The sequence below is a fragment of the Coregonus lavaretus genome (assembly GCF_964263955.1).
Source record: "Coregonus lavaretus genome assembly, chromosome: 17".
In the NCBI taxonomy this organism is placed as follows: Eukaryota; Metazoa; Chordata; class Actinopteri; order Salmoniformes; family Salmonidae; genus Coregonus; species Coregonus lavaretus.
In genome coordinates this window covers 20,219,855-20,245,365 of record NC_140004.1, presented here as the reverse complement: position 1 = coordinate 20,245,365, position 25,511 = coordinate 20,219,855, and the positions used below count along the sequence as shown (strand labels likewise).

The 25,511-nt window shown below is 39.3% G+C and overlaps 1 protein-coding gene across 2 annotated transcripts in view; it reads left to right on the top strand.

Moving 5' to 3' along the window:
- The first annotated feature begins 16,803 nt into the window (after positions 1 to 16,803).
- Positions 16,804 to 25,511, top strand: part of LOC311144235 (LIM/homeobox protein LMX-1.2) — a 60,237-nt gene continuing 51,529 nt past the window's right edge. Inside the window, exons 1-3 of one of the 2 annotated variants that reach the window (XM_084180243.1) lie at positions 16,804 to 17,024; positions 17,298 to 17,417; positions 18,135 to 18,321. In XM_084180243.1, the coding sequence (XP_084036369.1) occupies positions 17,354 to 17,417; positions 18,135 to 18,321 (251 nt within the window). In that variant the 5' untranslated portion in view covers positions 16,804 to 17,024; positions 17,298 to 17,353. Of the gene's footprint in view, positions 17,418 to 18,134; positions 18,322 to 25,511 lie in introns of both variants that reach the window. The other variant, XM_084180242.1, reaches the window with a different exon arrangement.

Genomic DNA, 25,511 nt, shown 5'->3' with positions numbered 1-25,511 from the left:
GGGATGAAGCAGTCAGCTGGTATTCTGTCTATAATGGAGTGGCCAGCACGGTCACCGGATCTCAACCCTATTGAGCTGTTGTGGGAGCAGCTTGACCGTATGCTACGTAAGAAGTGCCCATCAAGCCAATCCAACTTGTAGGAGGTGCTTCAGGAAGTATGGGGGGAAATCTTTTCAGATTACCTTAACAAATTGACAACTAGAATGCCAAAGGTCTGCAAGGTTGTAATTGCTGCAAATTGAGGATTCTTTGACGAAAGCAAAGTTTGAAGGACACAAGTATTATTTCAATTAAAAATCCTTATTTCTAACCTTGTCAATGACTACATTTCCTATGCATTTTGCTATATATCCTATTCAAACTCATTTCATGTATGTTTTCATGGAAAACAAGGACATTTCTAAATGACCCCAAACTTTTGAACGGTAGTGTACCTTCAGAGGTACACATATAATCTCACATGGTACTGTTCGGTACCTTTTAGGGTATATGTGCGGTTAATACCCTAGGTTAGGAGGGCCTGTTGTCTGGACCTATGGCAGTCTCTATGGGGGTGCCACAGGGTTCAATTCTTGGGCCGACTCTTTTCTCTGTGTATATCAATGACGTCGCTCTTGCTGCTGGTGACTCTCAGATCCACCTCTACGCAGACGACACCATTTTGTATACATCTGGCCCTTCATTGGACACTGTGTTAACAAACCTCCAAACGAGCTTCAATGCCATACAACACTCCTTCAGTAGCCTCCAACTGCTCTTAAACACTAGTAAAACTAAATGCATGCTCTTCAACCGAACGCTGCTTGCACCCGCCCACCCGACTAGAATCACTACTCTCGACGGGTCTGACCTAGAGTATGTGGACAACTACAAATACCTAGGTGTCTGGTTAGACTGTAAACTCTCCTTCCAGACTCACATTAAGAATCTCCAATCCAAAGTTAAATCTAGAATCGGTTTCCTATTTCGCAATAAAGCCTCCTTCACTCATGCTGCCAAACATGCCCTCGGTAGGATAGTAGGATAGTCGTAAAACTGACTATCCTACCGATCCTTGACTTCGGCGATGTCATTTACAAAATAGCCTCCAACACTCTACTCAGCAAATTGGATGTAGTCTATCACAGTGCCATCCGTTTTGTCTCCAAAGCCCCATATACTACCCACCACTGTGACCTGTACGCTCTTGTTGGCTGGTCCTCACTACATATTCGTCGCCAAACCCACTGGCTCCAGGCCATATATAAATCACTGCTAGGCAAATCCCCGCCTTATCTTAGCTCATTGGTCACCATAGCAACACCCACCCGTAGTATGCGCTCCAGCAGGTATATCTCACTGGTCATCCCCAAAGCCAACACCTCCTTTGGCCGCCATTCCTTCCAGTTCTCTGCTGCCAATGACTGGAACAAATTGCAAAAATCTCTGAAGCTGGAGACACTTATCTCCCTCACTAACTTTAAGCATCAGTTGTCAGAGCACCTTACCGATCACTGCACCTGTACACAGCCCATCTGAAATTAGCCCGCCCAACTACCTCATCCCTATATTGTTATTTATTTTGCTCATTTGTATCCCAGTATCTCTATTTGCACATCATCTCTTGCACATCTATCATTCCAGTGTTAATACTAATTGTAATTATTTTGCACTATAGCCTAATTATTGCCTTACCTCCATAACTTGCTACATTTGCACACACTGTATATATATTTATTTCTGTTGTATTTTTGACTTTGTTTTGTTTTACCCCATATGTAACTCTGTGTTGTTGTTTTTATCGCACTGCTTTGCTTTATCTTGGCCAGGTCGCAGTTGTAAATGAGAACTTGTTCTCAACTGGCTTACCTGGTTAAATAAAGGTGAAATAAATAAATAAATAAAAATTTAATGTAGTATAATGGTACATTTTTGTACCCGATATTTTGAATATAAAGGTACAATCATCACACACTCTCAAAAACCACACCCATCATTATATTTCCCATCATGCTCTATTGCAGATTGATTTTTTGAATTGTTTGTTTCAATATGTGTGTTTTTGCATGCACATTGATTGGTTGATTGATCTTATGCTACACAGAGATAAATAACTTACATTTTTCTAAACTAATCCAATCTGTTAGTAGTTGGACTTATTATACCCGTTACTGAGGTGGTTGTTCCCGTTTAGATGGATTATCAATTTTCTCTACCTTGGCAGTCATTCTAAATGCAGGTTGCTCGTGATTAAATGTTAACATTTTTGGATACCCTAACTCTGCCTGGGTTCCAACAGGAATTACATATAACTTCGCAAACCAACATAATGTGACTTGCCTGATGTGGCCTGCAAGCCAGGAGTCTCAGACCACTATGTTGGGGTAAAACTAGGCTGTCAAAATATATCCTTATGATATACAGTATGTAATGAATTGTGATAAAGAGTTTCATTTGGTGAAGGCTACAGGACTGAAAACCATTGAATGCAACAGCCATGTCTCTGTCACTAGCAAACACAGTCATGGGTGGTACTGGTAACTCTAAAATTCACTTGAAGGCACCCTGGGAAATATGCAAATAAGGCTTTGCACCCTACAGTGTTAGAATAACACCCAAAAACATTTGTATAGGTACATTAAAAGGAACAAACAGCATTGTCACTGTGGCAGTACCCTAAAAATATTTTGTTTTACTTTTCCAAATGTACACTTTTGTACCTGTACTATCTTGTCCCCTAAGGCTAAATATGGATAAACAAGAAGTTAAGCTTTGTCTTTTATCATACTGTAGCTGTACAAGTGTTCTATGAACTACTATGTTAGGTTAAAAACACATATATTACTATCTATGTTTTCTGCTTTACCTGCAGCTATACTTGACACTGTAGTTTATTTTAATGGGCTTAGAGCTGTGTACCTGGATAGGACCATACATGGTAGAGGGAGGTGGTATTGCACTAACTGGTACTTTAGTACTGGTTGAAGTTGACCTAGAGGCCTCTAGTCTCTTTGTTGTTTTGTGAGTGTGATCAGGTAGTGGAATGAGCCTTTTAGAAGGGTTTGAACGTGTAGTCCTTAACAAGCCCCAACAGGACTCAGGGTGAGAGGAATATCAAAACCATCTTGGCCAAGTGCAGTAAGTGCTGTGGTGCAATGAGTGATCTCACAGAGCAGAGCAGGGCCTATCCTCTCCCCCCACAGGTCTCCTCACTTCTCTGCCACGGCGTCTGGGCCGTGTGAGCCACATTACTGTAATTGAGCAAGGATGGAGCCGGGCGTGATGTGATCTCTCTCTCTCTCTCTCTCTCTCTCTCTCTCTCTCTCTCTCTCTCTCATATTTCTCCATATGTGAGATGACCAGTCAGAATCTTTTTTTCCCTCTTGGGAGAGTAGGCCTACAACACAAAGTGCCTGTAACACAGAGATCAATTAACTCCTTTCAAGTGAGATCAAAGGGCCAATGTACTGTGTTCAGACCTCTGCCGAACCTGCAGCCTCATTAAGCCCTTCTGATTGGACACATGAAGGGAGTTTGCTGCCATGTCTCTCATATGTGTGAGTTAGTCATAAACAAGGGTGATGTGATTGCCTAGGACAGATGTTTGCAAACAAACCAACTTGGTAATGACATTTTGTATATTTCAGATTATTTAGATCATTTGAAATATGTACAACAAACGCAATCATCCCTTCAGACATATGTTTGCAAAAATCAACAATGACACAAAAAAGTAAAGGAATAATGTGTTATCAGATATACTGGACGGCAAATACTGTGGAAATGAGAAAATAAGAGTTGTTATGTTGTATAGTACCACCATATGGGAGAGTTAAAGTAACAGTCCAGTGTTTCCAGATTTCTATAAAATATGACCTGTAATCAATTACAATATGAGTGAAATAGTGTCCCTTCCAAAAAAATTGTATGAAGTATGTTAAAAAGCAGCTTTTCTGGGTTGGAATGGTGTGGGCGTACCACAACAACAGAATGGTGTGGGCGTTTATCGGTCATAATAAATATTCATGGGAGTAGACTGCTGGTTTCTCAGTCAATATGCCAACATGACATCATGCTCTATGAGGAAATAGCAAGCATTTTTAAACAGTCTGTTTGAGTTACAAGTTTGAGGTGGTATTTTTTAAGTGTTTTTTTCTCCAATTTATGCTTCGGCCACAAATACCAGTATAGGAAAAGTCCACAACATTATTTGGGTATGAGTTAACAGAATGTTAACATTTAAAAGTGAGATTTTAACTGGACAGTTACTGTAGCTACCCCTTTCCTGCAGTCAAATTACCAAAGTGCCGTCTAGTAGCCACATGGGTGGAATGTTATTAGTATTTCTTATAATTTAATAATTAATAACTTATTATGTTTTACGTCGAAAATCCGATGTTTCTATATCAAATCAAATCAAATCAAATCAAATTTTATTGGTCACATGCGCCGAATACAACAGGTGCAGACATTACAGTGAAATGCTTACTTACAGCCCTTAACCAACAGTGCATTTATTTTAAACAAAAAAAGTAAGAATAAAACAACAACAAAAAAGTGTTGAGAAAAAAAGAGCAGAAGTAAAAATAAAGTGACAGTAGGGAGGCTATATATACAATAGAATAAAGTGACAGTAGGGAGGCTATATATACAGGGGGGTACCGTTGCATAGTCAATGTGCGGGGGCACCGGCTAGTTGAGGTAGTTGAGGTAATATGTACATGTGGGTAGAGTTAAAGTGACTATGCATAAATACTTAACAGAGTAGCAGCAGCGTAAAAAGTATGGGGTGGGGGGGCAGTGCAAATAGTCCGGGTAGCCATGATTAGCTGTTCAGGAGTCTTATGGCTTGGGGGTAGAAGCTGTTGAGAAGTCTTTTGGACCTAGACTTGGCACTCCGGTACCGCTTGCCGTGCGGTAGCAGAGAGAACAGTCTATGACTAGGGTGACTGGAGTCTTTGACAATTTTGAGGGCCTTCCTCTGACACCGCCTGGTATAGAGGTCCTGGATGGCAGGGAGCTTTGCCCCTGTGATGTACTGGGCCGTACGCACTACCCTCTGTAGTGCCTTGCGGTCAGAGGCCAAGCAGTTGCCATACCAGGCGGTGATGCAACCAGTCAGGATGCTCTCGATGGTGCAGCTGTAGAATTTTTTGAGGATCTGAGGACCCATGCCAAATCTTTTTAGTCTCCTGAGGGGGAATAGGCTTTGTCGTGCCCTCTTCACGACTGTCTTGGTGTGTTTGGACCATGATAGTTCGTTGGTGATGTGGACACCAAGGAACTTGAAGCTCTCAACCTGTTCCACTACAGCCCCGTCGATGAGAATGGGGGCGTGCTCAGTCCTCTTTTTTTTCCTGTAGTCCACAATCATCTCCTTTGTCTTGGTCACGTTGAGGGAGAGGTTGTTGTCCTGGCACCACACGGCCAGATCTCTGACCTCCTCCCTATAGGCTGTCTCATCGTTGTCGGTGATCAGGCCTACCACTGTTGTGTCGTCGGCAAACTTAATGATGGTGTTGGAGTCGTGCCTGGCCATGCAGTCATGGGTGAACAGTTTTGTTATATTTTAGTATTCTATGATGTATTTAAAGTGTAATATTGGGATGCACTATATATGACATGGTACAGGTATCTTATTTTTGTAAGCCCGTAACCATGTGTGTGAGGTGTATACTTTTGTTTCAAAGTAGATTTGTTTAAGACTATCAAGAAACACTCTGTGTGACCCTGATTTAGCCCACTGCACTAAAAATAATTCCACCAGATGACATTGTATAACAAACAGGAAGGGGATGGAGGGGTGGTAGAGCTGGAGGTGGTGTGGTGCAACAAGCTGATGGGCCATGGGCAGGGCCATGCACAGAATTCATATCTCTACGTTCATAACATTCCAAATGCCTCTGTAGCGATAATTTTAACATTTTTGAGCATAGGTCTATTTATTTCTGCAACAACAGACATCACATCATCACAAAATAACATCTCAAATCTAAATGTACAATTCCCTACTGACGATGCAGCTACTCCTCTCTATGGGCCCAATTACGACTTAGGAAATTACGACTTTCTAACTCACGCCTTTCCTATGCACTTCTCAGTAGTATGGGATTATAATGATGACAGACCTACGTGAGTTTATATTTTGAATTTTGTGGTCGCACATTGAGATCCGTGGTTGCAAGTGCAATTCGTGTATGTATAATTTAATTTTGCAAGCTTGTATCATGATGTGTGAAAGACTTAACAATGGTCGCAAACTTGTAACTAGACATTTCAATACATTCAATAAGATTTGCAAGTATAATTTATTTTCAGAATCATTACAAATCCATTTACGAGTATGAATTATTCTGCTGTGAATCAAAAATACACTTGCAGATTTTGAATCTGCGTGCGCTCTGAGTTCTGCACTCTTGTCACCTTACAAAGAGATCATAAGCTTGTACAACGTTTTGTACGTTTGTAGAAAAAGATTTGTGAGTGAAAATGTGATTTGTACTCTGTGGGCAGGACCTTTTACTCCAGACCAATCAGTTCCCCAAAACCACAACCGCCTAACCATTGGCTGGATTGTTCCCTCAATCAAATCTCAGGAAGTAGCTCCCCACATGTGCAAGAGAGGATGAGGCAAATAAAACGAAAATGATGTACTTGAAAGTAATCATCTCTTTTATCTGTATTCATAATTTTTTTGTGTGAAAAGGCATGAAAGTAGTTTGCTTATTGTGTGAAATATAATGGTACATTTCAGACAAACTCCAGACCAGCCATTGCATTGACAGCCGCTATTGCATTAGCTAGCTGGCCTCTGACATTCATCCTAGCTTTACTATCAACTGGCTAGCTTTATCAGGCAGCTTTATATTTATATTTATATAAATATATTTTCTAGTTAGTTAACCATCTGATTGATGAAGTTGATTATAAATGCCATTGAAACTGCTGGGGAAAGATAGCTAGCTAGCTAACTCCCACCATCATCACTAAAGTGTAGCTAATGTTAGCTAGGTTTCAGGCCACTGCATGCTGAATATTGATGATGATGTAGGCTAAATCAAGTGTTATGAAGTGTTAATCAAATGTTATCCTGCTGAGGCAGTACAGTACTGTTGTTATTTAAACTAGGTAGCTAGCTTCACACACACTTGACCTGTGACCGTATCTCATACATGTATGGATACCAGGCACATGCAATCTTTGTACAGGGCAGACTGTGAAATAAAATGCTGAACCGGACGTGCACGAGCTCCATACAGGGCAGATCAACAGGCGCAACCAACGGACGGGATGGGGGGTGGCGAACTTGACGACATCACGATGACTTGCGGGCATTGGGTTCCGAACAACAATGACAAAAAATGTTCATGTTCAATTCATTTTTGTGGAAATTATACCACCACCCAAAAGGGCAATTTGGAGACTGGAAGGGGCATGTGCTCTGCACAGGTAGAGCCCTATCTGTGCACGTGGCCATGAGGAGAGACTTACTCCACAGACAGGTGCAGTGACCCTGTACACCCCTGGAGGTGACACATGCATTTTATTGGACATTTATGGTTGGCCAGCGTTTTTTGAACACAGCCACCTGGATGCAATAAAGGGTCAGCTTCTGAGCTCCGGCTGCCCATAGGATTTCCCAGCAGCTCCCGTGGGACGCTTGCCCAGTTAAGATGTTTATTAAGCTGAAAGTGGTCCGGAGGGAAAACAGAGCAGTATTGAGAGATTTGGGCTAGCAAGTTTCTTGTTAGTTGTAGCGTTTCACAGAGGATCGGTTTATTTCCTCTGCTGAACCCAGAAGGAGGACATAACAGGGTCAGTTCATAGGGCATGAGGTTGACAAAGTGGTAACTAGGCACATGAACTCTAGGAAGGAAATTCCTGCAGACCAGCGAGGTCACTTTCTAACAATCACCCTTTCAGTTACTCCCACATTACTGAGGGGGGTGCTCACCTAAATTCGAATACCATACAGAGCTGACCGGTGGCATGTTAGGTGAACATTCCTTCAATGCTGACAAGATTTGTTTGTGACTTGCAGAAAAAAAATTCTAAATGGTACCAAATGTATTTCAAGAACATTTTACATTCCTAATCATTAAAACAGTATTAGCAAGAAACCTTGTCCTCTATGTCTTCACTGTAGATGTTGTTTTTCTTGTGACCTCCATGGGTACCACTAGACCACTAGTTCAAAGCCCTGGTCTTCAGCCCCAGATGGGGTGCTCTAATAACTTCATTTAGCCTGCTAGCTTTCCTTTAAGGGGCAGAAAAGTCCACTAATATATTCATTAGACTTTATGGTTCTCTGCTCTGGCTTTCTCATCTTGACAAAAGCCAGAGAGCCTTTTCTCTCTCTCTCTCTCTCTCTCTCTCTCTCTCTCTCTCTCTCTCTCTCTCTCTCTCTCTCTCTCTCTCTCTCTCTCTCTCTCTCTCTCTCTCTCTCTCTCTCTCTCTCTCTCACTCTCTCTTTCTCAGTCAGACGTTCCATGTTTCTGGAAGGGATATACTGAAGTTGTGGTCAGCACATAAGGAGCAGCACGTTGTGATGGAAAGGGGTTTTAGATTACTCTGCCTAATGTTCTGGACAGATTGGAAATGTTTGCTTGTGACAGACGCTGTCTAAATCTTCACTACCAGATCCGCCCAGCTGAAAAACATCTGGTGGATTTCTACCTTTTCTCTGAAGTGCAGACTTGTAATGACACACACACACACACACACACACACACACACACCACACACACATTTCCACAAGAACACTGTGGTACACCTATGGATTGCACAAGAAAAGTGACGTGTACCTAAAGTAATTAACTTGATTTTATAAATAAAAAGAATAGTATAAGTACTTTTCTTGGTAACTGTGGCCCTAGGCCGTTGCACAGCAGGTGTGACTGTAACATAGCCAACACACATCTACTAATGATTTTTGACTTACTTTGCATGCATGTATAACTGCAATAAGTGATGAAATCATGTATAGTATCTGTTTAGCATAATGTGTGATAGTATTTGCCTCCAATGCATGTAAATGCCTTTGGTTTCATGCCAGTTATCTCCAAGTATCTTTATAATGGATCCTCCATAGTATGGTGTTCATCATGATTATACAGCTTTCTGGAGTCCTAAAGCTAACATTACATTATGACATAGCATGGAGTCTTTAGATCCATTCAGAATGTATTTCAGTGCTCTAGCCACAAGGTCTGTAGGAACATGGAGAATGTATGCGTCCCACATGAGTAAAAGCTGTGTATGCCTGTTGTAAATGGCACATATCCTAAAATCATGATTGGAACCTCCGGCAGCCTTGCTTTTTGTCAAGGAATACATTAATGTCCTGGAGACAAATCATATGAACAACACAACAATCCGATGAAAGGAATTGTAAATCGTGCTCGAATTGAGAAACATTTGCCATCGCCAGAGCAGCAAAGCAGGCAAAACAACTACATCCATATTTCTGCAGCTGTTACACTCACTTCTTATATAATTATTTCTCAGGAAAGACACTCTAGCTGACAATTTTTGTGAGCAAATGGAACTTGTATGTGAGCAAACAGAGGAACGTGTATGTTCTCTATTGTTTCAGCTGAGTAGTCTCTGCTCTGGCGTTTCTATCATCTCCCACTCACAGACACAACTCCCCTGTCTGTCTATGTGGCCTATTAACTTCTCCAGATGTGGCTTGGTTTTCTATGTACTGTTCTACAGCTCTGTTCTGCACTTACCTCAGTTGCCTAATGTTTCTCAGTCACAGCAATATCCATATGCCAGATGGCTCATACCAACCTTTACCAACAATGGTATGGTCAACTATGGTCACCACCAGTTGGGTAGTGTCACGGATAGATGTTGAATGACTGACACAGATTTGGTTTTAACGTGGTTTTGGTAATGCAAAATCCTGCTGTACTTTGGGTGTTTTCAATGTGTTTAGGTGTTTGAGAAGTTTTTGGCTGGATGAAGATCTGTTTTACAATAACCTGTATATATATGAAACAAAGCAGAGAAGAGAAGGAGATCCTCATATCCCTGAAAACAAAGCCTTTTCCACTGCTGGTTTGACAGTATGTTTAATCTGTTGCCGTCTTTCATCTGCTCTCTCCACAATGTTAGATGTATGGTTGGAAGGAGGACTTGGGTGGGGAAAGTTGTTTGATCTATGTGAATGACATGCAATAGGCATTTCCAAAACCCATTTTGTGTGTGCTTTATGAAACACTGCAGTAAGGGCAGGGACAGGAGAACCATCCTTCATTGGCAACCCAGTTTCTTTACTTCATTCTACATCTGTTTATTACTGTTTGTAAACAATGTGCCAGTCTGGAATTAAGCAATTTCTGAATTACAGATATTGTTTTTTTACTCTCAATAAATATTGCTCATTTGATATTACTCACTCATTATGTGTGCAACATTACATTACTGTTCACAGTAACCTTGTGTAGCAGTTTGACATGCTCAGTTATTGTGGATAACATGTATTCAAGATTTTGACATTACACATATGTTACCATATTAACTGTTAGATAATCTGTTACGACATTATCTGTTACAATATTAAATTAGAAGTAGTTCTGGAGCTGAAACAGTAGCTGAGATTTTCAGTGTTTGTGAATTAACCACAAATTGAGTCACATATAACAAGTATTAGTTTGTACAGCAGGGGGCATCATTGTAGTTCTGATATCCTGTAGAGGAGATCCTCTGCTTCAGATGCCGTTTTTCTCACAGGGGGTGTAGACTGGGACTATGAAAATGATCATTTCAACACTGTTGTTGTGTTGTTCTTTTGTTGTTGTTGATGTATGTTATATTATGTTTGTTTTTATTGATGTTGCCAGTATACTTACAGCACTCTGTTCCTTATCTGTATGTATCTGAATGAGTACATTCTGCTACCATGTGTTTGCTGTTTGTTCAGAGAGGGGTTACCAGTGTATTTGAAAAGCTGGTGTGAAATGATAATGTCACTTTGAGATTGCTGCATGATATTCATATAATATGCACTCATATTTCACAATTTTAATTCATTTTCATGGTGTTTTTATGGCTCATCATTTCACTGTCCTATATTTTGTTTACTATATTAAGTTATGTTTTATTAGGCTAAATCAATTATGTTATTTGTAATTTGGGATGTTAGTGTATCAAAGAGGGCATGATTGAATTGCACGATAAAGGATTCTGGTGGTCTGAACTGGCCTCCAGGGGTGGCCTTCAGAAGTCAAGAGGCGAGAGTTGAAAAAACAACACCTACAGTTAAAACGTATCTTATGGCTATTTTGTATGATATCTCAGAGACCACGTTCTGTGTACCTCAGCCTATGCTTGTAAGCAGCCACTTAAACTAGTGTAAGCCATATCTTGTGTGGGGCAAACAAGACTGCTAGAGAGCTTTTATCCTTGCCTTTAAAGAAGCATCATGGAGAGCCAAAGGTTTTGATGAACATTCATTACAAGATCAAAGTGAGTTAAACCACCAATGTCCTCAGCCACTGCAATTTACTGTATGTCTCTGGTGTAAGCTTTCAGTCTGGGATTGGCTTTTTCACTAGGATTTCAAGACTAAATAAGCCATCCGCTTTTATGAAAGGGAAGTTTGTTTAGCATTCCTGTATTTCTATATCCTTTTGTAGCCATTCAATATTTTGGAATAATATTTATCTGACATTAATATAATCAGATCTGATGTATTTCAAATCTGGTTAGTGTTTTGTAGAATATAGGAGCCCTGTAAAAAGCTTTACAATCTTTTCCACAATGTTTCATCTCTAAATGGTTATTTCCATTATTATGTTGATTTTTGATTATGTTGGATATGTTGATCTGAAAGCCAACCTACCAATGTTACAGATTGTACCAATTGTAACTCAAATTCACCCATTCTATGTTTGCCCTACAAAATCATAGTTTGTGCCAAATGCACAATAGAAAAAAAATTATATTAGTGAGAGCACAAAAGTGTAAACTATGTGTCACATATAAAACTCATTTTCTACTACTGTGAGTGAAGACATTTTACAATTTATTTAATTTTATATTTTGATGCATATTCACTATAGCATTCAAAATCAGGTATTGGGTTGGTTTTTATTGCAGTTCATCAATCCCTATTCAAATACATTATTTTTGACTTATATTCTGCATGCTCCATTTTAGTGTAAGAAAACGGGGTCCCGAGCTATTCATAAAAGCTTTAAGTCACTTTTGGTGGTGGTGTAATTCATTTCTCTATATATAGCCTTCTAGTAACCTGGTAATCATGTGTATGCTGATAATTACAGTAAAGCTAATGCTGGATGAATATTACAATATTCCAAATGTAAAGACTTTCATAGACTTTTTGGTAAGAGTTTGCATTAAAGTAAACTGCAATATAGTTCCCAAGTTAAGTTAAGTGTATGCAAATACCCTTTAAATACATAACAATCAAATGATTGCCTACTTGGCAATTTTACACCACAATTTGAGGTTTTCATTATTATTATTAATAACAATAATAATAATAATAATAATAATAATAATAATAATAATGATAACAATAATAGTACAAAGATAACAGTAATAACAGTAAATCAACTTCAATAGAACGAATTGCTTCTGTAATTCAACTAGTTATCACAACATGTTTGAGACCCGTCATTATGATGGCGGTAAAGATATAAAGTGGTCTTTGAGTTGTCTTATAAATCTATGATCTGTCTTTTGATATAGTTGTTATAACCTGTGTTTAATTCCTTATCGGTCTGTTATAGTAGGTTTGGCGATGAAATAACAAGTAACATAAGGTTCTCAGAGCCGATAATGAAATAGGTCTTGACCTGACCCCTCACATCTCTCTCAGTGATCTCACACAAACACACACTCTTTGCCCCGGGCTCTCAAAGTTAACATTTCACGGTATGGAGGGTAAAAACGTGAAGAATGAATAATAAATCACATTTGGTTGTCATATAAATGTTGAACTATAAGATGACTTATGCAGGGTTCCCTTCCAAAAGAGACTTCGGTCTCAATGGGACTCCCTGTTAAAATAAAGGTAAAATAAAAAATACAAATAAACAAATTACTTTAACGAATTTATTTTCAGTTTCAGTTTTTGCCTTTTGATTTTTGGTTTGTTTTACTACATTATTGTCTACTTTACCATAGGAAAAACATAATAACAATTGATAAAATAATATCATGAACCTGGGCGACAAAGTAGCCTACATTAAGTTGCAGAATATTGTTTTTTTTACACACCGATTAAAAAATGTGACTCGCATGGGCATATTTTGACATTTCTTTAAATTAGCAATACAAAGTTTATTCTTTGGTTACTTATTTAATTTTCTTATGTCTTGTATGGCTAGTTGCGTATTTAAAATCTAAATAAATTAAATGTCGTTGTTGCCATTTAGGCCAGCAACGAATTGAACTTGAGCTTTCATGCATTGCATTCAAACAATAACCTCTTACCTTTTCGGTGGATGCAATAGAAATGGGTTGTTTTACTGAAAACAGATTCTCATAACCTTCTTAGCAGACTTATTGAGACCTTTTCCCAAGGTGCATATGCAACACACCTGCTGCGTAAAGTTTATTCATTAGTATAGAGGGAGGGGTTCTTATGTAGAGACCCATTAAACGCGAGGGGCAAAAACACAGCATTTGGTTTATTATTGGCCTATCCGATTGGTATCCGACTGCCAGTAGTTTGTGTTCATTATAATCGCGTTTGAATTGTCTTGTCGATATGACACAATAGTAGACCAAGAGTAGTATTCTGTTTCAACCCTTTGAATAGTTAGTCCAATATATGGACGACATTTACCAAGTGGAAAATGAGAGGAGGTTGATATTTTACAACACATCACAGATGTGTCATGCAGGGCTTTTCCAGCGCAGCACAGCACTGGTGTAACATCCTTAGCAGGTATAGGCAACCATCTTTAAAGTCAGGCAGGTCAATCCCATAGACATACGGTTCATGAAGCCTACTACGTTGTCTATCTATTATAGATATACTCTTCTATTGTACTCAAATTATCTATTTCTCAAAATGTGTTTCCTGAAAATGACATCATATATTTTTCTGATGCCTCTGACATACAGTATAAAGGCTTAGCAAATAGAATACATTAGTCTCTGTTGAGGCAATAGTTTTGCATATAAATAAAGATATTTCCCCAATCTAATCCAGGCCAACTGCAATCCAGAATATGTCTAAATAGTCGACGCATATATAATTGTAGTCAACACAATTCTTCCAACACAACCAGTCCTTAGCAGTTCTTCTTTTGAACGCCAGAGGGCATCGTGAACAAATCATGGACCAGTTCAATGGCTTTGAATATTACAAAGTGGGCTAGTTCACCATATGGTCCACAAAGGATATCAAGAACACATATGGATACGGTAAACCTAAAACTAAGATTTTATACATTTTATATGATCATTTATTGTCGTATTTTCATAGGATTATGTTATGGATTTTATTTTAAAAATAGCATGTTTAATTTAGTAATTTTGCTTTCCTATTATTTTCTATAGTAATATACCTGGTTATTTTTAATGCCTTAACTGCGATTGTAAATGTCTTCTTCTTCTTCTTCTTCTTCTTCTTCTTCTTCTTCTTCTTATTATTATTATTATTATTATTATTATTATTATTATTATTATTATTATTATTATTATTATTATTATTGTTTTGGTTATTTTGTATTTGATGTGGCTGCAAATTATTAATGTAAAGTGCTGTTATTCGCGATACAATTTGAGCTACAGTAATTCTGGCATCTTCGACATATTTCTTATGCATTTTTTATTTATCAACTCTGCAGCAAAATTAAACAATATTGATTAAAGTCGCCTATGGGCTAGATGCAATAAACTATTAGCACCTGATTCAGATCCTTTAAGCTATTTAAACAACGAACAAAATGTATCATTCTCATTTATTTCGCTGACAAGTCGGTTTGAGTTTGATTGAGTATTTATTTGACTACTAGGACATTTAGGATATCCTTTGGATTTAGACGCGCGGCGATAAATAATAGCGGATTCGAGTAATTAACTTAAGCAACCCACCTCCTGCCCGATGTTGTGCTTGATCACACTGAGACCAGAATCACATTAGAACCGTTGCGCTGAGGACTCTCCATGCCCAAAACTATCGGCTAAGGAATGGCCAAAACCATGGTGTGAGTATTGCAAGACTTTCTAGGCCTGTAGTTAGTGGTGTATAGGCCTACTGTAGAGATAGACTAGAGAGGGATGAGGTAGAAGAGGTAGGCTATCTCAGAGTGACTGCCTGAAGTGTCCTAATGCCTCCGATGTACTGAATCCCTGGAGTACTGCGAAAGGGGAGGCTTGACGAATTATGTACAGCACCCTGCAATTTCAGCTACGGGCGACTCGCATTCCTCACCTTTGCCGACACTTAGAACAAGAAGCCCGCAATGGAAAGCTAAAAATATTTTACGTATAAGACAAACATTATGTTATATATGCTTGGCCTACATAGTGGAAACTCGTTGCATTTAATTTAATGGTTTCACATGGTTTATTTGTTTACATGTGTATCATTGGTTGAAATGGGGAATAATTTAGAATTGAGGAATGTGTATCTTTTCTTTTGTGGGGGATACTATTTTCGACTCCAAGACTTGCTTTTTTGAGCCATCCTGTCATGAATAAATCTGGTTCCAAGTCATGTGCATCACAGTCACAACTGAGGACACCTGCGATTGATAAAAACAGATGAAAGGAATAGCCCTCTGCTGAATTATAATGATGGCCTGTGTCCGGCACAGAACAGCATAATTGTTCAGTAGTAATAATTTGTATAACTACACTTATTTGTTTTTGCTAAATGTTGTGATTGTAATACATAATTGGTTTGTATCATTTTACACTACACCACAATAATACAATTTTCGATTCCTCGGGATGCACACAACCAACAAGAAAAGGATATCCAACTGCATACAATAGCTAGACTAATGTAAATAGGTGTACAGGCAAACAGGTCGCATTTCATAATGTATTAGGCAACAATATTATTATCCATTTAACATAGACCTACATTATTAAAATGATAGCCCTAAATGAATGAATGAATGAGATAAAAAGGGTTCCATCCTGTTTTTAAAATACATTGCAAATGGATATAGGCTATAGTTTAAAAAGTCAGTATAGGCTACGGCATCTAGGCTGCACGGTGCTCAGTTTACGCCACCCATCGCCAGGTGCATCGACGGTATAGGGGTCACTAGGTTCAAGTCTTTGTAGTGGACACAATACCACAAAGCATGTGAACGTCGAACGCGTGATGGTCCAATACTTGATTTCAAAGCATTTACTAACCTATATGAAGACAAGAAGAAGAAGAAGAAGAAGAAGAAGAAGAAGAAGAAGCATCACCAACAACAACAACAACAACAACAACAACAACAACAACAACAACAACAACAACAACAACAATAGGCCTACTAAGCTACTTCTACTGCTGTAATAATAATAATAATAATAATAATCATAATAATAATAATAACAATAATCAGCAAGTTAGGATATTTGATATACCTTTAGTTTACAATGTACAGTATTTGAGTTGTATTTTTTATCATTGTTGTACACTGACTGTATGTTTTTCTCTCACCATATTGTCTATGCTTTGTTCAAAGTGATAGGCGAAACTCAGTTCAACTCTTTAGAGCCCACCAACAGTGAGCACCAATAGCATCCCAATGTCAGTAAATAGTCCCAAAAAAAGTGACGTGACCACGGAGGGGTGGGAGGAGGATCCATTGGCTTCAATCTTGGTCTGAGACTTCTCAAGCGGCAGGGATCCGACCGAGGGGCATAGTATTTGAAGAGTTACCATTGGAACATTTCAGTCATATTTCTTGGAGTTACAATTGTTGTTGTTTTTGTTGTTTTAGAAGCAAACGTCTCGAGCAGATACATCCTTACTCCATAGCCTTCTCTTCTGGCCACGCGCGGGTGCAAACAAGAAGATAGCGGATACGTATTCCAACCAAATTAACAGGTGACTGCTCAAAATAGTGTTTGTCAAGTTTATTGCCGCTTCTTACGATTCTGTGACATCTGAAAATTCTGCTTAGGATAGCCCTACAAACAGTGGAGCCGGTCTTAACATTGGGACGACTTTTTTCATCTTTTTTTTTTAAGTTAGCGATCTGGGAACACACATTGTTTGTGTATTTGTGTGTGCGAGTAGTCTCAGCAAATATTGTGGGCTTTAGCTAGGATTTGAAGCGAAAACAAGTCTGACAGTACACTGTTATGGATATTGCAACAGGTCCCAAGTCACTGGAACGCTGTTTCTCGAAGAGAAACCATTCCAAGTACCCAAGGATGTTAGACGGTATAAAGATTGAAGATAATCCCCATCGTCAAACTACCCTTGGAGTTATGCTTGGTAAGTCCTGCTTAGTTTCATCTGCATTCATACTATTAAAATAGCCTGAGAGTGCAGATAGCACACACAATACGAGACATTTGTAGAATACACTTACATTGCTGTAATTATATGTCCGCAGCTATGCAGACTATATCCTCTCACATCCCGTAGGCCTCCTACCTTAACATTTGATATCTTTTACTATTTGCTTTAGTTGTAATTTTAATTGTGAATGTATTATATTCTTAGCAACAAATAACACACATTACTGATCACTGTATTCACGATCTCCCTATTACTCTGACACAATAGCCTGTTTAATTCATTTGTGAAAGTATGACTACGTCAAATAATTGGATGACAGTTACTGTAATTGATTGCTGCTTGTTAGGCAGAGGCTATCGCATTCAACACATTTTTTCACCACTAGCTGGCCTTATCTTTCCTGATTTTTGTGGTTTTGGTATAGTTATTAAAACGCATTCTCTAAGCACTCCAGGTCTATTTCGATTATCATTGTAATTATGAGACTAGGCCCTACAACCTGGTCTTGTAGTGTGATAGGGACTGCTTGTGTTTTCTCTTTCATGGTTACCTGTTTGTGACATGTTTATAATCTATTACTTCATATTTAATAGCTAAACTGAACATTTAAATTGTAAATATAGAAATACTAAAATAGAGCTAGTATGCATATTTATGTTGCATTTTAAACTTATTTTACATCCTTTTTAGGGACAGAATGCCATCACCGATCTGTATGTGAAGGATGCCAGCGTCCAATATCTGACCGGTTTCTGATGAGAGTCAACGATTCCTCATGGCACGAGGAGTGTTTGCAGTGCGCTGTGTGTCAACAACCTCTCACTACCAGTTGTTACTTCCGGGATAGGAAACTGTACTGCAAACATGACTACCAACAGTAAGGACAATAATATTTATATATGTTGTATGGTTGTTTTATGCACAAAAATAAATCACTAAGTAGGCCTTGGCTAGGCCTAGCCTATAACCACTTGGGAAGCATGAATATAATTCTGGTTTAGAGTGTGTCCATCCATTTCAGAATTCCAGCAGAATAACCCACTTTTATTTAATTTATGTCATCAGGCCTACACTATTAGCTGACGTGTCCAATTTTCCAATAATTCCACTCTTCACACGGTCCAATGAGGTCCTCTTGCGCAAGCACAGATACGCGCTTCCGTTAGGCCTACTTGTCAGTTGCCTGGATTTATGTCGCTCTTTAGAAAATATGGGCAACATTTCGGCCTATCATAGACCTATAATTGGACAAATGAAGCTGTTCAATGTTTTCTTTATTTTATTATATGGCGTGTGATAACAGGTAGGCCTACAGGCAGCCAGTTTCAATTCACGTTAGTGTTAATCGTAATGATTTTCTAACATTGATGTAGGTAGCCTATGCGGTGTCCACCACTTGGTCGAAATTATAGTCAGTCACAAAACAGTTTGTTGATATTTTATATTGTTATGACGTGGATCTCTTGAGGCAAGTGTTTAATTTGTCGTTGGATTGGAGACTGATGGTAGTCACTGCAGCATTTAGTGGAGCATTTAGCCTAACCCCTGTTCATGCTAGTAGGACGGCATGATTAATGTCTAAACCTCAACCATTAAACATCGGAACGCAGTTTTTTCTTCATGCAAATATTTTAGACAATTTTAGGTCTAGAAGCAGCGTAGGCCTTTGTCTCGTTTCAAGATAAACAACAACAACCCAAACATATAGACCCAGCCATTTGAATAGTTTATTGATATTATTTCGTTATTAATCCTATGTCATTGTAATAATTACACACACACACACACAGAGAGAGAGAGAGAGAGAGAGAGAGAGAGAGAGAGAGAGAGATTATATAATAGAACTAGAACGAGATATACGCCTTTTTGCGAATATAGTGGGCCTATATACGAAAATGCTGTATTTAGTTATGTTCCTTTCTTACATTATAGGAATAATATGTTAGCATTCGACCATTTTAAATAACAAAACCGGCATGCGAAAAGCAACAACGGCATGCGTAAATGGTCTCCATACACTCTGAGAACTTAAAATATGATTTGCTTAACCTATTATTATTATGATTATGGTTATTATTATTATTATTATTATTATTATTATTATTACGACTACTATTCATAATTATCATTATGGCCTTTAAAATTTTTACTTCGGACATGTTTAATTGGTAGACTAATTAAACTTCAATGGAAATGTTTAGTGAAACTATTTGAAAAAATACATTTATATATGTAATTATTTATTTTTCTTTAACCAACAGCAAGAACATTGATGCAGTAATGGTATTTTGTGGCAGATCACATGCATGCGTGAAAAGGAATATCGAAAAGTTACGGTTGCGCGCATCCAATAAAGCCTTGACAATGGTGAAGCAAACTGGCTGATGGCGTTTGCTGTTGTCTCGATGGGGGGCTAAAGTTTATTCTCCCTGCACAGTCTTTGTGCAGCATGTGGACTTTGGGGTGCCCTATGTTCCCACTCATTGCATCAGTGCTCTTCATGCTTGTCACTACATTTTAAGCTTTTTGTGTCAGAGGTTTTTAACATTGCTTCTTCAATCACTGGTACATTATAGCTCCCTGCTAGATACGCTGAATCAAACAATGAGCTAAATCTATTGCCCCGCATCACTGTTATTGTCTGCTATTCATCCTGCTCTGTCCGACATGACCATAGGCAGTTAGTGGTAACAATGTGAATTTCATAGCAGCAGCTCTGGGATGCTATTGCCTGGGAGATACAGCCAGGAAACAGTGACATAGACAAACCACGGAGAGGGATCCTGTTATTTGAACACCTTTCTCTCTGTGGTGTTTGCGTATAGGTGTGTGTGTGTGTGTGTGTGTGTGAAATTGTGTATGAGGTCTGAACTGGCAGTAGTTTATTTTCACAATTGGAGTGTTGTTTTGGCCGTGAAGTGTTGTAACTGTTGTAATGCTGTGAGCTTCCAGGGTATCCAGAGCCTCTAAACAGTAACCTGCTGATTCCTGTCATGTACACCCACACTATTATCCATCATTACACGATACAGCCTCCCTTTCTTCACCTTCCATCATTCTCAGGTCAACAACTAGCAGGGGGGTCCCATGTGTACACATCACTACCTGTATTTATTTGTTTATTTCACTTGCGTTGATGGGATACTTAGAGGTGTAATTGGCACCTTTTTGACTTTTATGACACCAATTTAAGATGCGTTTGTCAGACCACAAACTGCCATGGGCTGCAACGCAGGCTCCTTGCCATACAAAGGGAGAGGTGCCTAATTACATTCCTACAGCAATTGATTCATGCCCCATAATCATCTCTGGCTACCATAAATCAAGGGATTGGCAAATGTTGATTTTCACACCTTTGGCACAATTTACAGCTTTATGTTCAGACAGACAAAGTTTTATGATTTTGTGTCCCATTAAATTCTCCCTCCAACATAGTTTTACAAAACCTGCCTCAGAGTTAGGATGAATAATCTTATTATAGGATTAGGGTAAGATTTAATTCTATAAATGTTCTGAAGACTTTCTCCTGTTGATATTATAAACAACTGGATTTAATTACATTTCAGAACGGTAGAGAATGTTGCAGTTAAATTTTTTTCCCCACAATTACTAAATATAATATTTACACATTAGACAAATGCACAGTTTATAAGCATTTTAGAATTTTACATTTTTCACTTTATTTTATCAATACATTTTAATCAAATTCAATGGATAGAATACAATATATTAATGCAATTTTCCACCCGCCCCCAATTTTTAAAAATGTTTTATTTTTTATTAATCACATGGAAAATTGAATGCAAAAGTTTGTACATTTATATAATGTCATCTGACTTTTAAAATGTGCTATCTTACTAAATTATCCATACATGATTGAGATTGTATGCAAAGTACTTTAGACTAGGACAGGTGACAATGTAAAGCCACTACTAACCAAAGTAAATAGGTATGGTTGGTTTGGTTGTCTGCTGGGTGGAAGCTGTAACCGTAGAAACATGAGGTGGTCGTTGGTCAGTCAGTCGGAGTGGGAGATAATGTGTGAGAAGTGGAGTGGAATTACACCGTCCCCTTGAGAGCTGCTTCTGACCTGGTGTTGGGAGTTCAATTAGACATCATTAGAGGACACACGTATCTCCCCGAGAGGGGCGTTTTCCCTAACCAAGCATCTGGTCTGAAAAAACCCATGTAATAAGAGTGTCATTGGGGAATGTTGAGCATTCTAATGGTCGGGCTGTGTTGTCAGTTTTCTGAGAATATTAAAGGGATACTTCGGGATGTTTGCAACAAGGCCCTTTATCTACTTCCCCAGAGTCAGATAAACTCATGGATACAATTTTTATGTCTCTGTGTCCCGTATGAAGAAAGTTAGAAGTAGTTTTGCTAGCCAATGACAACTAGCGTTAGCTAGAATGCTAGCAGATACTCATAGGCTGCGACCCATGGGGCGGTGCACAATTGGCCCAGCGTCGTCCAGGGTAGGGGAGGGAATGGCCGGCAGGGATGTAGCTCAGTTGATAGAGCATGGCGTTTGCAACGCCAGGGTTGTGGGTTCGATTCCCGACTGTAAGTCGCTCTGGATAAGAGCGTCTGCTAAATTACTAAAATGTAAATGTAAAATGTAGACTTCCAGTCATTGCGCTAACGCTAGTTAACAACTTACTTCAAACGGCACGCAGAGACAAAAAATGATATCTACGAGTTCATCTGACTCTGAGAAAGTAGATAAAGGGCCTCAGTTCCAAAATCCCGAAGTATCCCTTTAAGGTGTATTATTTCTGAAAATATATTGTTGTAAACCATTATATTGTGATGCTCAGACAACTGCAGATGGCTGGCAATAGATCTAATGAAATATTTAACTTAGAATGCATTTTTTTGCTAAATACATATTTCTGCTATCTATTGCAATATTTACAATTTCTAATCTATACTGCTAACCACTTGATCCACTATTTGAATATATGTTTAAGCAGCAGTATTGCTCAAGTCACTATGCACATTATTATAACAAACCACTGAACCCATGACACCAGAGCCCCCTTACTATCAACGCTGGATGAGCCCCTGGTGTGCTGATAGGTGCTTTTTAGGCCTGTTAGGGGTGTCCTCCTGTGAAATGTTGTTTTTTAATTAGCTGTGTTCAGGATGTGGGATGGTGGATACATGCTGACGGCTAGGTTTCTACACTAGCTGCACTAGCTCACCCTGTGTTCCGCTCACTGTAGTGTACGACACTCCTGTGTGGCCTTTGCTCTCGGTGTGAACAGGGATTCACGCAAAATGGACAAGGTTTTCTCGTGCCGCCTCCATCCCTGTGTACGGGGACATTCTGGAGTAGAGGACAAAGTTACTCTTACACATTGGCTATACTGTAGCTATGTCGTTGTGCTTTTGATGATATGACAAAAGACTAGCCAGATCAGAAACAGAGAGACAGATTTTGCAAGACGTAGAGTTCTTTGTTCTCAAATTTTTCCAAAAGAAAGAGAAAGGGGGTGATGGAGTGGCTATGGCTAGCGCTGGTGTAGAAGTAGAGGGCCCCTGTAGAAAGACAAATCTAACGTTAGGTGCCGTAAGCTGGATAATATTGCTTCAGCTTGCTTGGATTCTTAGTGCACGGCGCGGCAAGGAGCTGACTGGTCTAGCTGTGTTCCTCTGTAAGGAAGTATTGAGTTTTATGTCAACATTGCCTGGCCTGTCCCAGCAGCATAATATGATGCAATCATCTGTCATCTCATGACGTACAAACCATTTCCCCCTACTCATCGTGACCCTTTATTGGTACTTTAAGGGGTATTTATTTGTAATGCCATATGTTTACATTTTAGTCATTTAGCAGACGCTCTTATCCAGAACGACTTACAGTTAGTGCATACATTTTCATTTACATTCCATATGCACTTCTTATTTACTTGGTGCATTTTCCAATGGTTAATTGAGTTTGCAATTATAAGCTGCTCTCTTCCAGCCACATGAAATTATACATACATTATTAAATGGGTCATAATACCCAACATCCAAACCATGGTAATATAGGCTTAGTTGTTCGTTTAATCACAGAGTGTTTGTGTGTGTGTGTCTTTGTTTGTGCTTTTTTGCGTGCGCGCATGCTTGCGCATGTGTATGATTGCAGTTGAAAAAGGACGAGCTAGCAGGATACTTTGGCAAGCCACAGAGGCTCAGCCATGTTAATGCCCATCACCACTTAAGAGGCCAGGCTGGTGGGTAGGGATGTGGGGCTACGCCTCTGTGGCTTGTTGTGGGGGAGCTGTTGGCTTGAGGAGGAGTGGAGTCGGATCTGTACTGGGAGCTGCCTGGTGGGCTCACATTACTCAGAATGATAGCAAAGGGGGCAAAGCAACTCAAGCATGCAATTTGTTGGTAGCCACAACTTAACCTCATCTCCTAAAGTTAGGGATCCAGTGAGGGAGCCAGTGGGACTTGTCAGTCAGATATGAATGCTAATCAGCCATGAGTAAAGATATGGGAACATGGGAACATAGTGATTTTCATCAGCAGCTTCAACTCCTCAGGGGATCAGGTTCATTGGCAGAGGATGACAACTATTCAAAACATACTGCAAATGTTTACGGCAATATACTGAAAATGTTTTAATCCAATCTAGAAATTAGAATGAAATGAAAAAGCAAAATCTCCAGTTATCCCTTTATATAGAGAGAAAGAGAGAATTAGAGAAAATATACAATGAAAAGGGGACAGGGTTAATGGCACATAAATAGAGGTGTCAATTTGGGAAAAAATATTAGGATGGCTATTTTTTCATTGATTTGATTGATATGAAAAAATAGATCAATAATTAGAATACTGTTTTTTTTTACAATAATTTTTTAGTGTTTGTACAGTATCTGCAGAACAACCGATCTTTCCATGCCAGTTCTACAAGCACCCCAGTCGAACCTGCATGTGGAATTGAGACAAGGCCTCTTCTGGCTCAGGATTTCAGAGCTGGCCCCCTGCACTCTGTAAATCGGATCCCACTGGAATGTTTTTCCAACACGTAGGCTTTTCACAGATACACAAGAAAGGGGTGGCATCAGGATGGTAAGTGCTGCAGTCTGACTGCTGTGTGCCCTTGGTGCACTCTCACACTAACGTCACACATTCTACCACCACATGAGGATCTGGGCATAGCAGTATGTTTACCCTCAACCAGTGGATCTTTCTCCATCTCTCTATCTCTCTGTTTCTCTCTCTTCTTCCCCTGTGCAGTCTGTAATCATATTTTGTTGTAGCAGTGCATTCACTTAAAACTCATAAATCATTACTGCGTTACCTACACTCACTGATGAATTATATCTGTCATGCTCAGTAGGAATGTAATCGTGTTGGTACATTTTGTGACTTATTTGATATACATACATGTATGTGCTCTGACGTTGATAATGTTAGCACTTGTCATTAAACACACTTTAGTCTTTCAAAAGAAAATCTCTCTCTGCCACTCTTTTTGTTCATCTCTTAATGAGATTAGCTTCCAAACACTGATATTTCTGCCCAAGCTGACTGACAGAGATCTGCACTGTTATCATAGACTGTGACATTAAGCTGTGGAGTGCTTTGTCCCGGGTGGAGGCCCTGACGGAAACAGGGGCTCCTAATCCCTTTACTTGTGTCAGGTCCAGAGAGGAGGAAGAATGGAGGCAGGATGGGATGGGGCCCCATAATGCCACAGCCCCAACTTCCTCCTAAGCCCTCTTCCACAGCCAAGTGGGCATGAGACTGATCTTATGAGGCACACACACACACACCCACAAACATCCATTATAGTGTGTGTGTGTGTGTACGTACAGTACAGTACAGTACATGCAAGTGTGTGTGTATACACCTGAGCACGTGTACAGTATGTCTTTGTGTGTATGTGTGTGAGTGCATGGCTTGCTATAGCAGGAGGTGCAACCCAGGATGAGATTAATAAAACTGGCCGGTTCCCTGGTAGAACCCCAACATTGGCTTTTGTCTGCAGCTCCCTGAGTACTGTGGGGCTTAGACTCCTTTGTGTACACTCTTACGGTAATCCGTCTCGAGCAGGAGTCCCCTGGGGAC